The sequence below is a fragment of the Monopterus albus genome, unplaced genomic scaffold (assembly GCF_001952655.1).
Source record: "Monopterus albus unplaced genomic scaffold, M_albus_1.0 scaffold359.1, whole genome shotgun sequence".
In the NCBI taxonomy this organism is placed as follows: domain Eukaryota; kingdom Metazoa; phylum Chordata; class Actinopteri; order Synbranchiformes; family Synbranchidae; genus Monopterus; species Monopterus albus.
The window spans coordinates 281,928-299,493 of record NW_018128239.1 but is presented as its reverse complement, the minus strand read 5'-3'; the positions used below and the strand labels follow the sequence as shown (position 1 = coordinate 299,493).

The 17,566-nt window shown below is 39.7% G+C and overlaps 2 protein-coding genes across 2 annotated transcripts in view; one reads left to right on the top strand and one right to left on the bottom strand.

Moving 5' to 3' along the window:
• rac2 (Rac family small GTPase 2) overlaps positions 1–14,894 on the top strand; it is a 16,262-nt gene extending 1,368 nt beyond the window's left edge. The window contains exons 2-7 of the mRNA XM_020625562.1: positions 7,292–7,363; positions 8,699–8,816; positions 10,147–10,209; positions 12,724–12,883; positions 13,403–13,536; positions 14,309–14,894. Of these exons, the coding sequence (XP_020481218.1) occupies positions 7,292–7,363; positions 8,699–8,816; positions 10,147–10,209; positions 12,724–12,883; positions 13,403–13,533 (544 nt within the window). The 3' untranslated portion in view covers positions 13,534–13,536; positions 14,309–14,894. The remainder of the gene's footprint in view (positions 1–7,291; positions 7,364–8,698; positions 8,817–10,146; positions 10,210–12,723; positions 12,884–13,402; positions 13,537–14,308) is intronic.
• cyth4b (cytohesin 4b) overlaps positions 1–16,317 on the bottom strand; it is a 31,804-nt gene extending 15,487 nt beyond the window's left edge. Inside the window, exons 1-3 of the mRNA XM_020625561.1 lie at positions 16,193–16,317; positions 13,417–13,552; positions 12,710–12,789 (exon numbers count right to left, since the gene is read on the bottom strand). The gene's annotated coding sequence lies outside the window, so the exon portion shown is untranslated. The remainder of the gene's footprint in view (positions 1–12,709; positions 12,790–13,416; positions 13,553–16,192) is intronic.
• Between the last annotated feature and the right edge of the window lie 1,249 nt (positions 16,318–17,566).

Here is a 17,566-nt window from a genome sequence, read left to right as displayed (position 1 = left end):
AGCGTGGAGCTCTCTCCAGCTTCACACCTGTGAACACCTGGTCAGTCACTGCAGAAAGTATTCATTGAGGAGAGAAGCTGACAGTTGAAGCTGGTGGTGGTATGAATAATTTCAGCCACAAGTTTTCAGTTTTTGGCTGACTCTGGTAGGAGCCAATGAGGCATCATGCTGCCAACTGCCAACATCCTTTGCTGTGAGTAGCAGCTGTGTTGTCTTTCTTCTGTTGAGTTTGTGGCTCCACCAGTTTCACAGAATGTAAACCTTATGCAGGTGGACCTCATGGAGACAGTACAGGCTTTAAATATATATATATATAAAGCTTTTATAAGCAGCGAAAGAAGAAGTTGGTCTCAAGCTGTGGGGAAATAAGCCCGCCTGCTTTTGAGATATGGCCTGTTATGGCACTGAAGTGTTGGATGGATTTCCATTAAACTATACTTTTGTTAAAGTTCCATCTTAATATAAAATGTAATAGTGTTAAACACAATAAAACCCCGTAACAAGAAGGACACTAAAAAAAAACGATTTGTTGGATTTACTTGATTGGAATGTGTACATTGGTCCCACACAATGATAATGTGTAAAACCAACATAATTTTCTTTATGTTAACAGAGGAAACATGAATGAATTGCGTTCCATATACTAGCATAATTTGTGTATATCCAAAGACCCGGTGTTTCCTTTTTTTCAGTGCGTTGCTCCTTACACAAACTCATACTGTCCAGCTAAACATAATGTTTGGACTGGAATATCCCTCACTGTAAATATCATTACCTTTAGTGAAGAAATGGGAAAAGCGAATACAGAAAATGTTCGCTACTGTCAGACAATAATAATAGCCTTGATCACATCAATGTTTAAATCACCAAAATTCTGCTAAATGAATAAATCATAATAGAACTGCAGTGATTTGCACAATGGATCCACACTATTAATACTGTTAGCCACCAAGCTAATTAACTGCTAGTTTAGAGAGCATTTACCATCAGCTCGTGCTAAAATGTAATGATGAGTCCAGAGAACAAAATCCCAGGAGGGAACAAACAATAGAGCACAGTAAAAATGGATACTGTGTTAGCTGTTAGCTCACTAGCTACAGTAGTTCTACACATATCTGAGTAGTCATTTGTCACCAAGATTTGCACACGATGTGTGCTGCAGCAAAAAGTGTATGTGGTGGGGTTTAAAAGCTAAAACACAACTAGCAAACTCCCATAAACATGGTTAGATTACGGACACCTCTTTGCTTCCAGGTGGTTGAGTCCATATTATAACTTAGTGCCTTGTGTTTACTGGACTGGACTAAGTGGAGGGAGATAGGGGTTCCCCAAGACAAGAATATGAGAAAGAATATGTTGTGATGGTTATGGTGCAAACATGTGCAAAGATAGAAACAAGTAGGAGGAAATGAAAGTGAGCGTTGGGGAATGAGAAAAGAGAATGAGAGTGAAGATAGAGGGAATCTCCTTTGAAATGTTCACCAAGATCTTATGTGTGAGCAGGGACAGGAACGTTGGTGGAAAACCAGAGAGGTATAAACAGACAAAAAGACATCAGAAGTGGAAGTCTTGGTTGGTTCCTGTTTTCAGCGCTAAGTGATGTTCTGAAACACATCAGTTCCTTTTTGACTCACACACAACCATAAAACACACACACGCACCTGTACTCCCATACCTGTGGTAGCCTTCACTGACCTTAACTAGCACAACCTAACCCCAACCTTCTACAGTTTCAAATCAAATCAAATTTTATTTGTATAGCGCCAAATCACAACAATCAGGACATCTCAGGACACTTTACAAAGTAAGGTCTAGATCTTACTGTTATCAATATGGAGGCAAGAGCTATGTCATCTAAAGTAACGTATTTGGATTCCTCTGCTGTATGTGTTTGCTGGCTCTGATCTCGGACTGTTTATACCGACCTGTGATTTTTGTGTTTCACCGTGTCTTGTATGGTTTTGTTTAGCGTTAGTTCTCTTATTAAAGAGACGGTTTTGTTTTACATTTCCTTGTCTGGCCTTTTAATTGAGTTCACCCTCAACATTTTTGGCAGCATAACGCGCCGATTCCTGACATGTGGTGTGTGCGTGTGTGTTTGTCTTTATATACTTGTGCGAACCAACCCCTGATGGAACACCTTTCTTGTGTGGACATTTCATTGGTGACTTTCACCAATGCGGTTTCTGTACTATGATGGACTCTAAATCCTGACTGAAAATCCTCAAACAAATCATTCTTGTGCAAGTGGTCACATAACTGCTTTGCAACAGCTTTTTCAAGGATTTTGGAAATAAATGGGAGATTGGATATTGGTCTATAATTAGCTAGGACACCTGGGTCAAGAGTAGGCTTTTTGAGTAGAGGTTTAATTACTGCAAGTTTAAAAGCCTGTGGAACATAACCTGTTAATAGAGAGAGGTTAATCAGATCTAGTATGGATGTGTTGATTAGGGGAAAGACGTCTTTGAGCAGCCTGGTCGGGATGGGGTCCAGGAGACATGTTGATGATTTAGATGAAGCAATTGTTGAGGTCAACTCAGAGAGATCTATAGGGGAGAAGTAGTCCAAGTATAAATGAGGTCTTACAGATGTTTCTAAAGCCATTGTAGTAGATGGCACATCTGTGAGAGCTGTGGGAGTGGTCCGACCAATTTTTTTCTCTAATAGTTGTGATTTTATTTGTAAAGAAGCTCATGAAGTCATTGCTGCTGAGATCTAAGGGAATGTTAAGCTCAACAGCACTGTGGCTCTTTGTCAGCCTGGCTACAGTGCTGAAAAGAAACCTGGGGTTGTTCTTATTTTCCTCAATCAGTGATGAATAAAATGTGGTTCTGGCACTATGAAGGGCTTTCTTATATGTTATTAAACTATCTTTCCAGGCTATGAAAAACTCTTCTGACTTAGTGGAGCGCCACCTCCTTTCCATTTTTCGTGATGCCTGCTTTAGGGAGCGGAGCTGCGAGCTGTACCATGGGGCTAGCCTTCTCTGTTTCACTGCCTTCCTTTTCAGAGGGGCAATGGTATAAGTGTATTACGCAGGAAGGCTGCAGTACTATCAACAAGATTATCGATTTGTGTGGGAGTAAAGTTAAGGTGGCCTCCTTCCACTGTGTTGGCAAACGGCACTGAAGTAGATAAAGATGGAATTATTTCCTTAAACTTGGTAACAGCATTGCCAGATAGACATCTGCTGTAGTGGAATTGTTTCCCACATAGAGTATAATCCATTAATGGAAATTCAGAAGTTATTAGAAAATGGTCAGACAGAAGAGGGTTATGGGGAAAAACTATTAAGTGTTCAGTTTCGATGCCATATGTCAGAACAAGATCAAGAGTGTGATTAAAACAGTGAGTGGGTTTATTTACAGTTTGAGAGAAGCCAACTGAGTCTAATAATGAACAGAATGCATTGTTGAGGCTGTCATTGTCAGCATCTACATGAATATTAAAGTCGCCTACTATGATTATTTTATCTGTACTAAGCATTAAATCAGACAGAAAGTCTGAGAATTCACTTAAAAACTCTGAATAAGGAGCAGGTGGACGGTATACAATAACAAAGTTTACCTAAACTTAAACCATAAAACCAAGTTTGAATTCTCAAACAACCCTTAGAAGTGACAACCAGAAATGTGTCAGACGTCAAAGTCTAAAACTCAAATTGGTCCTCACAAAGATAAAAAATACTCACACACAGCTTCCGTCAGCTGAGTCATCTTGTTCCTGTGCTGACCTTCTTACAAATGTCAGCTTCTGTGATGAGAGTCTTAGTTATAACAGCCTGGATCAGTTCTCAGTACAAGTTCTTTTTATCAGAAAGTATCTAGACTTGATTATTGTTTTGACTGAGCATCACAATAGTTTTGACACACTGAACATGTCGAAGTTGGTTTGTTGTTCAAACTAATACCTGCAATTCAGTTTTATCACCCCGATCAGAACATTCTCCACTGAGTCTAGTCGATGTTTCTGTTGCTAATACTCCAGGGCTCAGCGACACTTTCTGTGCTTTATAGTTGTGAAATTACCTCCACTTCTCCTATTCTCCACATAATATACACTTTGTATATCAATTACCAGCAATATATCAAAATTTTGTTGAATCACTGCTATTTTGTTTCACCACTAACAGCAGGTGTAATGTCACATATACTCATTTTCACATATGTTAAAGTTGAATTATTTGTGCGTTTTTAAAATGTATGTAATTGTATTATTATGTAAATGTAGCAGATGTAATTAATCGCTCATATATATATTTCATCGAATCCATTCTCTGCCGTCAGGTTTGTCATGCAAACTGTTTAAGATCCTCCCTTTCTTGTTTTTTGAGCTTCTATTTTGTTAAGTTTTATTTCTGTGATGTAATTTCCTGTGCGCGATGTCACTTCCTGTTAATTCGCGCCGCTCTCGTCAGTCGGCTAGATGCAACGAGGAGGAGAGTATGTACTGTGTATGTGGAGCCTGGCAAAGCGAGCTGCTGTATGTTTCATTTCCTTTTTGCACAGAATAAAGTCCTGTGTTGGGTAATCTGACGGCAGTGGTCCTCCTTTCAAGTTGAAGACACAACGCAGAGTCCCAGAAAGTTTACTGGTGCCCTGACAGACGGGCTACATAAAGTTCACACAGACTTTAGATGCTTCTACAAATGGCCATAAAATAAATATACTGCACTAGTGGACTCGCTTGGGACAAAGCCAAATAATTCAAAATCCATTTTGCTATAGGGTTTTACTTTACGTTAGAAAAAGTCAGCACACCTGGGGCCAGATGCACAAACAGTGCGTAGGCCTACACATTAAAACAATGAATAACGTGCGGGAGGAATGAGCACATCTCACGCATTCTTCAGACCATGTGTACACATTGTTTGAGTAAATGCGATGTGGTGACGCAGAAATGAAATAATAAGGTGAGACCGACCATTTTAAACAGCTTACATTCTTTTTAGCCGTTTACATATACTTCAGTTGGCCCGGCTTTTATTTTTTGCCTTAATTTCCCGTTTTTCTTCTTAAAGTTTCTGCTGATATAACCGTTAATTCATTTTCGTTTAATGACTAACACACACCACTAGCTTAACTATAAGCCTTTGCAGCTAAATTACAAAGAAAATCTGTAGCTGTGCGTAATGGCCGTGCGTAAGGATGGCTGTTCTGCCGTTATAAGACGAGCAAGAGTGTTTTAGAGAAGGCACACAGCTTCCCTGTGCATCTGTGTGGCGAAAACTGCGATTCGTTCATCTACTGTAGATAATGCAGGAGGCGCGGGCCCTTCTCCTGTCGCTTCTCACTTTGCGCGTATACGCGCTCTTCTGTCTCTCGCCTACAATGACACCTCAGCCATCTGCTCTGAACTGGGAGCACTGGAAGCTTTTCTTCTGTTCGTGATCCTTGAATTGAGACCACCGAACAAAGCATGTTCTTTTCTCCACTATCCTGCTCTCGGGTGTGGTTCAGACATCGTTTTTTTCTATGTAAATTATTGATTAAGGGCGTGTTTGTGTCCATTTATGTCCAAAAGTAGGAGTGGGAAAAAAGCTCATGTGCCCAGTTCCATGACGATTCAGATTTATAAAACAGAACCAGGCGTGTCTGCGGTTTTATAAATCGGACTAAAACAATGGTACCGTCACTTGTATCTGCGTATAAGCAGGTTGCTTCATGAATCTGCACAGACCAATTACTACAGAACTGATTTGTTGTCATTAAGGACTATTTTCTTTCAAAAACTGCCCACAATTGTTCTAAGCAAGTGTAACTTTACAATGTTAGAGCAGAAATTAATCCCATTCACCTCCTATGCCCGGTACCTGCAGCTGAAATTGTGGCATGGCAAATGAAACTACTGCATGGCTAAAAACAAGAAATTGGGATTTATGTTTTTGTGTCCGATTTGGGTGGACTGAAAATTAAAGCAGGGGAAGTCCCGACTCTGTGCTCTGTAAAGTCACCCCAGTGTTGGGTACCAGATACTAAAACATTTTGACTTTTTACCTGTAGTTTTGTGGTTTTTAAAACACTATATATATAAATAAACTAACTATGCATCTTTAAATCAGTTTAATACATCTGGTTTCAATATATTTAACTGAAATATGTGACAAGCTTTTTCCAGGGGAGAAGCGATTGTGATTTGTATGATTTGATGACGAGTTCCTCACGCATCAGCCACAGTCTGGATTTGCTTGGACATGCCTACAGAAGTGTGAGCAAGAGAGTGAGAGCTACCTGTACGACTATAACCACCCAAAGAAGCTGCTTGCTACGTTACTTATATACTGTATACAGAAAAATCAGAGCCTAGTTAGCATACTTATAGACAAACTACATACAGTAGAACATTTGGTGATTTGGGTACCTGAGCATCAAATCACCGCTGGAAAACTCTGGTTATTGAATGCAGCTTCTTACACCTTGTAACCAGTCAGATCTATCAAGATCAGTGCCTGAATGAAGACGGTGCACGAGGTCTGGTGTTGTTGAAATGCTGACAGCAAAGCTCTGGAACAAAATAGTAACAGGGCTAGCTGATACTTGTTTGATCATCTCCTGCATGTCGCCATACAATTGCACAGTTTCAACAAGATGCTCACTGTGCTCCTGTAATGAACACATAAACTCAATGAACTCAGAAACAAATGTGCTGTTACAACAAATACTGAGTAGAATAAACTGGTGAAACCATTTGTGCCACAATAATCTGTACTGAAATCACTCATCACCTCTCCTCCTCCTGTCTAATGAATCTGAGCGTCACTCATCACCTCTCCTCCTCCTGTCTGTGGCGGTGTCTAATTCCATACCATCTGATGAATCTGAGCAGGTTTTGAATAGATGGTCCACAAATAGGACTGTACTGCATGTCTGTATGCACACACACACACACACACACACAAGCCTGTTTTTGAGTGTGCTATTGATTGTACAATATTAAATGGACACGCTGATGGTCAGAAAACACTGCGGCCGATGGTGAACCATCTCAAGGAACCTCTAAACATAAATCCATAAAATAATCTTTACAATACCTTTTTGCTTTCTCAGAGCTTTAAAATCACAGTGACTGATTTCTGTTAGTACAAGACAAAAGTATTCTGATATCTTCCATATTAAATCCAAACAATATCAAAACTTGAACATATAGAATGTAGTGGGAATTGGGACAAAGCTTGTCTTCTAATAAAGCCCCATCTGCTGCTAATATTTCTCTCACCTCCAGTTTTATTGCCTTTAACACCATCTTTTCATAATGTCTCTCTGTATGTGTTTGTACTTGTGTGATTTAGAGCTGTGGGGAAAACATGTCTTCTCATCAGCTACACAACCAATGCCTTCCCCGGGGAGTACATTCCTACTGTGTAAGTGTGACACACACAGACATGTGCTTGCTCTCTCTCTCTCTCTCTCTCTCTCTCTCTCTCAGGTATAACAAAAACATACAGTAAATTACATACAAGCAAACCACCATTTAGATTTATGTATGAACGTGCATGCACTGCAGTATGCCAGTGACTGCATGGCTCTCTCAGTCTCTCTCTCTCTCTCTCTCTCTCACACACACACACACACACACACAGATCTGACAGGTTTGGGCCGGCATCAGCCTACAGGTTAGGAAAAACAATTTCCCAACTTTTGTCCCCTTTAGCCTTTAACTGAGGTTTCAATACACAACTAGAAGCCAACCCATCAATTAAACACAATCAGTAAACTCTTAAACAACTAAATTAGACTGGAAACAGTTAAAGAGAAGGAAGATCATGCCTCTTAATAGCCTATAGCAGTAGCTTTTCACTAACTGAGTGTGTGAAACAGGATGACGCTAAAAACTGTGTTCATCAAAGTTGCATAAGGGAAAACAAGCACTGAATTTAATGCAGTCCATGGCATACAGTCACTAACTGCTCTGCACATTAAGCTTTCTGGTAATTGTTAAAATGTGCAGGGTGCAACTGAACACACCACAGGGCCAGAGTAAAGTTTGGGAAGGAGCTCATACACATGCAGTGCTCCATTGTGACCACACGATGGCACTGCTGCTTACATTTAATAAATGACTAGCTTAGAGCTCTGCCTGGGATTTTGAAAATGATCCATCATCCATCATCTACACCACTTATCCTGAATAGGGTCGGCTGGAGGGCGAATGGGGGCTGGAGCCTATCCCAGATGACATTGGGAAAGAGGCGGGGTACACACTGAACAGATCACTAATTTAATCACAGGGCTGACATGTAGACAAACAACAACACTCACTCTTATAGGCAGTTTAGAGTCACCAGTCAACCTAACCTGCATGTCTTTGGACTGTGGAAGCCAAAGAACCCACACAGGCACAGGGAAAACATGTAGACTCCACACAGAAAGGCACCGGGGGCTCAAACCCGGAAACCTCTTGCTGTGAAGCGACAGCGCTAACCACTGCTCCTCCCTCTGAAAACGTGTTAACTGTATTCCTAGTGAACCTAACCTCTTCAGGGGTACTTCAGTGTAGTCTGGTAAACTCTACTTTTCCACTGTTCCACTAATAGAAGGCTCTCCTTTTAAAGGTGACCCATCTACTTATGAGATGCTCCCTTGGCAGGATGTCATTTTTATGGCTCTTGTAAATCACATGTATTGTTTGAATAGTGACATGAATGAAAGAATGACTTATTTATTAATTGATCGCTGACCTCCTTCGCTCCCCACAGCTTTGACAACTACTCAGCTAATGTAATGGTGGACAGCAAGCCAGTCAACCTGGGCCTCTGGGATACGGCTGGACAGGAAGACTACGACAGGCTCCGCCCACTGTCCTACCCACAGACGGTATCTAATCACTCACTCACACACGCACAGTTAATTTAATGGAACTCAGGGAAAGTATAAATTGCAAATGCAAAATCCATACAGAAAACTTCTGCCTGATTGTTCTATAGATTTCAAGAGAGGAAAAGGAAGATGATGTTACTGAGGAAGCTGCTTATTGTGAAAAGACAAATACAGTACATGCCTTATAATGTAAACTAATATCAATAAAAAAGGAACAAAAAATTGTATTGATATTAAAAATGTAACAATACACATCTATATATACATATTAAAGTTTATAGCGATAATGCACGTTTCTCTTTGAGACTGAAAATAGAGCTTTGTTGCTTGATATGCATTTAATTCTAAACATGGAGTGAAAACTGGTATCAACCCAAAATGAATGGCCATCACATTGATATCTATATTTTATTTGAATTTGCTTCTTGGCCTAAAACCCATATGTAATGTATCCCGGCTATTATATAAACTACTTTTAAGATAAAATGCTGTTTGTCTCATCAAAAAAAACCTCATTAAACTCAACACTGGCTAAACTTGACCTTGGAGATTTGTTCTGACAAAATATTAGTATCAAATGGTTAATTTGTTTGCTTTATCTAGAACCTTTAGCCCCACCTTGTGGCCTTCATCAGCAGCTGACATTGTTCTTGTGGTTTAGATATCATGGAATTTCAGTCATGTAATAACCACACAATATGTTAGTGAATGGAAAAACAAAGTAAGTGGATGTCGTTCTAAGAATGGCTGGCAACACTTTATTTTACAGGTCTGTAAATTCCAATTTATTTCTAAATAATTTCCTGGAAGGACCCATGAAGTTTGGTACCAGGTACAGAATGACCAGTTGTTACCCTTCCAGTTATTTCTAAATGCTAAGCTAGCACACGCCTTTATGCAAGAGGACAGAAGGTGAACTACACATGCAGAAAAATTCATCTGAACACCAATAATAAAGTCCACACTGCTCAGTGGATTAAGATCATAAATAAATAAGTCTCTGAACTTTTTTCCTCATTTTTCTGTAATTAATATGAAACTACATGATTCTTTCCAGAAAATCTTTAATTAATTAAAATAAAGCATTACCAAATCTTTTCACTTTTCTGAATCAAGTAAAAAAATAACAGTTTCAACAAAATCACAGTTAAAGAAAACACCACAAAAAGGGGAAAATACCCGACACAAAAATAAACAAAGCATTAATCCTGTTACAGGAAAAGAATAGTGTAACTGTTTTATCATGAACTATATAAAAGTGAGAGCGCCAGTGCAGATCGGTCTACCATCTAATGTGCTCTCTTTCATTTCACTGTCAATCATCCAGGATGTGTTCCTGATCTGTTTCTCTCTGGTGAGCCCGGCGTCCTACGAGAACGTCAGAGCTAAGGTGAGTCTCGTCTCCGCCGAGCTCTTTACAGATCACTCACTTGTACACTGTATGTTTCCTTTAGTCCTCAAATGAAAATGGCTGTGGTTATTATCATGATAAAGAAAAAAGGTGAATGGGATTTGCTTCTGTTACCATAACGGTTAGAAAAAGAGAAAGAGCAGGAACAAATCAGGATCACAAAAACTGTTCCTGTCTAAAACAAACTTGAACTTTTGGAGAATTTCAATTTACAAACCGAGACCTAGTGGTCAGGGTTAGATAGGTTACTGACATGAACATTATGATCGGGTATTAAAGATGCATGTACACCCTGAGATAAAGTTCTGAACTCAAAGACTGCAAAAATCGTAAATACAATAAAAAATTGCAGTGTTTTAAATTCATATTAAATGTTATTTTGTCCATTGATTTATAAGAGAGCTGCAAATAAAGATTATTTGCATTGCAAATAACATACAATGCAAATATACAATGAGAAAAGCAGAGAAAAACAGGACGGGCACGGCCGGAAGCATCAAGTGTTGTATTCCAGGGTCGTGAGGGTTAAATTGATCTGTGCTTCAACCTCAACTCATCAAAAAGAAGACCACCTTATACCCTAGAAGGCTTTGTTAATTAAAACCTTTCATGTATGAACACATCTCAAGAGCTCTCTTGGTTTCATGTGTTTGCTATTTCCTGCTCACACGAGGTAGATGCATAAAAAGCCAGTCACTGCTCTAATACATAATATAACCAAAGGAAATAACATCAGGTATATTAAATTTAAATTTGTTTTACTTAAGTTTACTATGTTTACTTTGCTCTTCACTATGAATCCCATGCAAGTCCTCATAATAATAATAATAATAATAATAAGGGACTGGAGTGGTTGAATAAAAAGTGGCTCCTGCTGGCAGGGACGGAAATGAAAAATGATGGTGGTGAAGAAAAGTGGAAATTCAATAGTGGAAAGAAGGTTTAATGTCTAATGTTACACACAGAAAAAAAAACTGTACAAATACATACATCATTCATGAATTACAAATAAGCAGTTTAAATAATGTTGCTTAAATGTCTTTAGTACACTATTTGCATTAATTGAGTGCAATCGGTTAAGCATACAAATATTTTTTGGTCATTTTCGAACAATACTCATTCTCCCAGGAAAATCGTTTAATGATTTTAAACCTTGAACAGTTTCAGACAAATCCGTTCGTCCCTTCATCATTTTCAGAAATACCCGTTTGTTTTTGTGTGTAGAGTTTAACAGTTATTGACAGAAGGGCACCAGAGCTAAATGTCAAGCAGTTCAAAGCACAGTGACCCAGTGGAGTATCAACAGTATCCTGTTCCAGCAGGGTCCAGCTGACATTAATTGCTCTGCTACAGTACATTACAAGGACCACAGTCAACTGGAGCCAACGAGCAGAGAGACTGCTGGAGAGGAATATCTTACTGTATGTGACTGTATAGTGCAGAGGTGTTCCAGTGCATCAGGACAGGTCCAAGGAACGTTTTATAAGACAAGCCAAAGTCAAGTCATTCAAAAAGAGCTCAAGAACAAGTCTTGAGTTATTTGAGACAGCGTCTCAAGTCAGTCAAGTCTCAGGGCTTTTGGAGAAAGTTTAAAGTCTTAAGTCAAATCAAAACAACCCAATTCATTTCTCAAGCAAAATGAGTAGAACTCAGTTGTTCAGAGTAAATGTCAAGTCAGTTTAGACAAGTCCAGGTCAAACATGAACTGGAAGTCAAGATGCCAAGCCTCTGAATGCAAATGAAAAATGAAATGGCGTGTGTCAGATTTTAGATTTTTAATTAAAGGATCGTGTCTATTCAAAGCCTGCCTGATACTGTGTTGGTCATTTTGTATCGCTCTGGGAGTCTGCTCTCTGCACCGCACTGGTAAAAAACTGGCCTCTCAGCTGTGACACACACAGAATGTCACAAATCAATTTAAGTTTATTTTAATTACACTTCAGAGAGAGACAAAACTGGGAGTCTGCTCTCTGCACCGCACTGGTAAAGAACTGGCCTCTCAGCTGTAACACACACACAGAATGTCAGAAATCAATTTAAGTTTATTTTAATTAAACTTCAGAGAGAGACAAAACTGGGAGAGAGAGGTGGAGATTTTCAGCTATACAGGGGGAGCACCAGGTAATACCCATAATCCCCACATGTCAGTCAGCTGGCTTGTGCGCATGCTGATCCACTAAGCGGCCTGGATCTGTCATTCAAAACCAACTATAACTGGCCTGTGGCTGCAAACAGAATGTGCTTAATTCTTAAAACAGATAAGATCTCTCATTTCCTCGCTGAAGAAAGTGGATAGAGAGAGGGTAGGAGAGGGAAAAATTGGAGCGAGGGAGTAAAAGGAAGACTTTTAATAGGGAAACTGGAAGATCAGGTGAGGGAGGGAGAAGAGAAGAGATTAGAAACACCTCCGGGGTTCTCTCTCTCCTCTCCTCTCATCTCCCTTCACTCCCGTCATTTTGTCAGCTCTGACACTTCTCACCTGTTGTCTACCAGTGGTACCCAGAGGTTCGCCACCACTGCCCCTCCACACCCATAATCCTGGTGGGCACCAAGCTGGATCTGAGGGACGAGAAGGATACCATTGAGAAGCTGAAGGAAAAGAAGCTGGCACCAATCACCTACCCTCAGGGCCTGGCTCTGGCCAAGGAGATAGGTCAGTCACGCACACTGAGCTTCCCCCAGTGACAGGGACTGTGCAAACCAACAGTGTTTAATCACTCAGCAGGTTATATTGTGTTCCAAAGAAATGAATGCGGTCAGTGTATTGGGTTGCTGGCTGATTTATGTTTATTGTGGTTGAAGGTTTGAATGGGTGAATTGATGGCCACCAATAATTCTCTTTGACAGAAGAAAGCAGCTTATGTTTTATCCACAACACAGTAGCTACATTTGTCCTAACATCAACTTTGCAAGAATAAAATTCTCTAGTCCTTTTTGATTAGTTTCACAGATGAATGAATGTGTTGCTGCTAGTTTTGCCTTAGACCCATCACCTGACTCTGTCATGTCTCACATTGCAATTAGATGAAACAGAAATAATATAAATGATAAAGGGGAAGTAAACCCATGTAAATGATATTTCAGATGTTGTACAAAGATCTCATTAAGCTCAAATCCATCAAATCAAGACTTTATCAAACAGTGTTTGCCTCTGTATTCATCATACATACAGACGCCGTGAAGTACCTGGAGTGTTCGGCTTTGACCCAGCGTGGTCTGAAGACTGTGTTCGATGAGGCCATTCGTGCCGTGCTCTGCCCTCAGCCCACCAAGGTCAAAAAGAAGCCCTGCTCACTGCTGTAAATGGTAAGACTGATGTTCTCTAAATACAAAGGGAGAGGAGGAGAGAGGTCAAGACAAGACAGAAAAATCAAAAACTGAACAAGTGAGGTGGAGTAGGAGTCATAACGACGATTCATTTATTCATATGCCTTTACTGGATCTTAAGTCTGAATGCATCCTACAGTACCTGAAACAATTAACACTAAACAATAAGAGACATCTCTTATTTGCCCCACACACTGGAGAAAAAGTAAAAGTGAGTCAAAGAGGATGAAAAGGGCAGACAAGAAAACAACAGACACACAACAAGACACGGTGAATAGGTAACAGATGAAGTGACCTCTGATAACACACTGGAAATAAAGGCTGTTTCTCGTCAAGTGATTTCACTAAAGGATATCACAGCACAATTACTTCCAAGCCTTCAGGGCAGATTTTCTATTTGCTAGTCAAGAGGACAGACGAATGCAACGAATTAAAACATGCAATGATAATTGGACAGACAACGATCCAAGCCTTTTACATTATATATGTGCAACTGAAAAAGACCAAAAAATAAAGCTTTGAGCTTCTGACTTTTTGAAATGACAATAACGGCCACATCCTGCTGGCATTTCAATATGCCAATGTAGAGAGAGAACTGCATGTGGAATAATGAGCCACTTATTTGCTGAGAAAAACAATAGTTTTAGTTCTTAATGTTAAAGCAGAAATGAATTTTCTTGGATGCCCTCCTTCATTTGAACTTGCTGTTTAATGAAGATGTTACAGACTCACATGCTCTTTGCCATTTTAGATTTTTGCAGAACCAGAAAGAAGAGAGAGATTCAGACCGCTGACCTTGGACTAAAAGAAGAGGATTTGAAAGTTCTGCTATGTTTCTAATAAGAAACTATGACTAGATTTCAACTAGTTAAAACAAAACGCTTTTGCAGTTACAATAAAACAGCAGCAAACCTTTCTGTACAGCATACTCTGAGACTGAATTTTAAAGTGCATTACAGACGCAGCACCAGGGCAGGATTTTTTCTCTAAAATAAATCATCTCATCAGAATGAATCACTAAATGTGGAAGCAACAGGCTGCCCCATGTAAGCTCAGGAGCAGCTTGCCAGCTTTATCCGGTGTACCAACATTCCTGGACACATCTCACTGCCCTTTTGGAGCCAAAATATATATGAAAGGTCATTTGCAGCTTCAAATAATATTTGTTATTGAGTGCAAACATTGTATTGCAATAAGAATGGTTAACAATGTGTTGTGGTTTGTTGGAATCAGAAATGTAGCTTTGTATGAGCAGGGAGCTGAACTATGTTGTATTTGAATACAATGTATTAAATGTATTTTTTTGTTGTAATAATAGAATAAAAAACATCAAGTTATCTGCAGATAGTATTAATATGACGTTCTGCCTCTGATGAAACCTGTTGTGTTCTAGTTACTGAACAGACTAATAATGAAGTGCAATCAGTGTGGAGGCTCTGCCTTAACGCTGACATATTGGAGTGTATTTCTACCTTCCTTTACAGGCATCATCCATCTCCTTGAGGGCAGGCCACCAGAACACTGACATCAATCTGACTTATTGGTTTGTGCTGATTAACAGAGGCTAACTGATGAATGGTGTAAATGGGGGAGAGGTTTACGGTCAGCTCCTGATCGGGTGGGAGACATCACTCACTCTTTAACCGTGTGTCAAAACAAATGATCCTGCATAGGTCAAAGCCAGAGCTGAAGACAATCCAGTGCAGAATGAGGATCTTGTTAGCCATATTTCTGTATACTTTAGCAAACAGTAAATGCAAAAAAAGAAATCTAAAGTTTTCTATACATGACAAATGTTTCTTTTCTCCACCCTAAACCCTCTTCGGAGGCTTAATGATTTGTCCAACAGCAGCCAGTACACACACACACTGCTCCACAGTAGCATGGCCAGCAACCTTTTCAAACCAGATTATCTTTGACTTGATGACAGAACCTGGGGCTGATGGGTCAGATTAGGATCAAAAGAGACACACAGCACATGACAAGGTCTTCTTGTTTTATACAATTACCAGTCAGGTTGAACACTGATGAAACAGAACGCTCTGGAGAAAACGAAGGGCACAGTGACAGGTTAAGATGATTTTCACAACAAACTGCATGACAACCTTGATCACCAGGGGAAAAAGGTGAGAAACATAAACTAGAAAAATTGTTTGTTGCTTTCTGAGTCAATCTTTCTAACCTCAGCAGCAGCCTTGCTATGACCAGATTCACACCAACCCACCCATTATCGACACAGCTTACCCTAATGAGGGCTGGAGCCAATCCCAGCTGACACAGGGCGAGAGGCGGGGTCCACCTTGGACAGGTCAGCAGTCTATCTCAGGGCTGACAGAGACAGACAACCACACACACCTACATTCACCCCTACAGGCAAATGCACCTGTAGCAGAGAGACTAACCATATTTAATGGGTGTACAGCATTAAAGAGGGAACCAGCTATGAATATCCTCCCCAGCAAACTGGAACTGAGCTCCACTAAAGGAACAACTACAAGTTAACAGAACATACCAGGTGGTTCAAACACTAAACCACATTTAAGGAAAGCTGAATCAATGGTGCTAAAAACACCAGACACTTCAAACAGTATAATTAGAATTATCTTGTGTATACAACAGGACAGACCCTACTTACCACCAGGGTATGAAAGGGGTTAACAACCAGGGAGCTAAACCAGTGCTTGCAGTTAGAAATCCCATGACACTTTAGAAACTTCCTAAAGCAGTGTCAGGCTCCGTGCCTCTGCAGTATGAACCAAAAGAGCCACATGGCAGTAAGTCACAAAGCTAACAGGTGTTTTAAATAGCCCAGGCCCTGACTGACAGGAAGGGAGGGGCTAGAAGTGGCAAAGGTTACGTTCAAGAGCGGTGAGGGGATGTTTCCCATTCCCACAAGCACACTGGGCCTCCTTGGAGAAATATGGAAACACTGACAGAGGAACCTCATCTTATTTTCTCTACTGGTATATGTGAAGAGTTTATTGCTCTAATATGTCAAACACTGATCATAATTCAGGTGCAAAATATACCATATTAGTTTATATATACAATATTGCTCAGCACATGTTTGTTGTCCACTGTGTATCACACCAGGGACAGATTTAGTTTTTAACCACACCAGGTAGTCCCTGTCACAGATGCCTCTCAGCGAGTCAGTGAAGTCAGTTAGTGATAGTGGTAGGGAGCAGAGGTACAATAACTCCAACATCAGGAGTGGAGTCTACACAGGGATGAGGACCCAAACTGAAGGAGTTAACCCTCTAGCCAGGTTTATTCCACATGTCGCTCATACAAGAGGTGAATTTGGTCCAGTCAAAATTCATCTTTTGCTCTAAATGTCTCCAACGTTGGGAACCTATAGGTGGGACTGAACTAAACAAGAAGAAATTCTCTAAAAACTCTAAAACTCCAAAAAGCCTGTAATCAGATCATTTAGGCAAATTAAATAGAACGTAGGAGGCAGTCTCTGTGTGTGTGTGTGTGTGTGTGTGTGTGTGTGTACTACAAGGAAGTATTCATTCCTGGTGTTATGAATATATTGAGTAACTTTATTTCTAAATGTTTGGAAATTGTGCAGAAATATGCTCATTATTACCTTGTTTGAAAGGTAAAAGCAACAAAAATCCATTAGACAATTATTGTACCTCATCATTTTATTTTAAAGTTATATTGTTTATCATGGTTTTCAATGTGGTTTAAAGAAAAATTTATTATGTCTCTTTATAGTTATTCTATACAATGACTGTAAAATGACAAACAAAATTTATAGAATACGAACATAGGAAAATGCACCGTACTTTGTTCAATTGTTTATTTTTACAAATTTGATTTTTAAAAATGTTCAAATATTGGGGATTGCAAATGATAGCAGGACATTTAACATATACTAGTCAATAGTTAAATTATTACTTGTAAATTCAGAACTCCAGTAATTCTGAAAGGGGAACTGAGAGGACCACATATTGTTTAGCCACCCATTAGACATTTTTTGCGTTTTTCTATGTTTTTT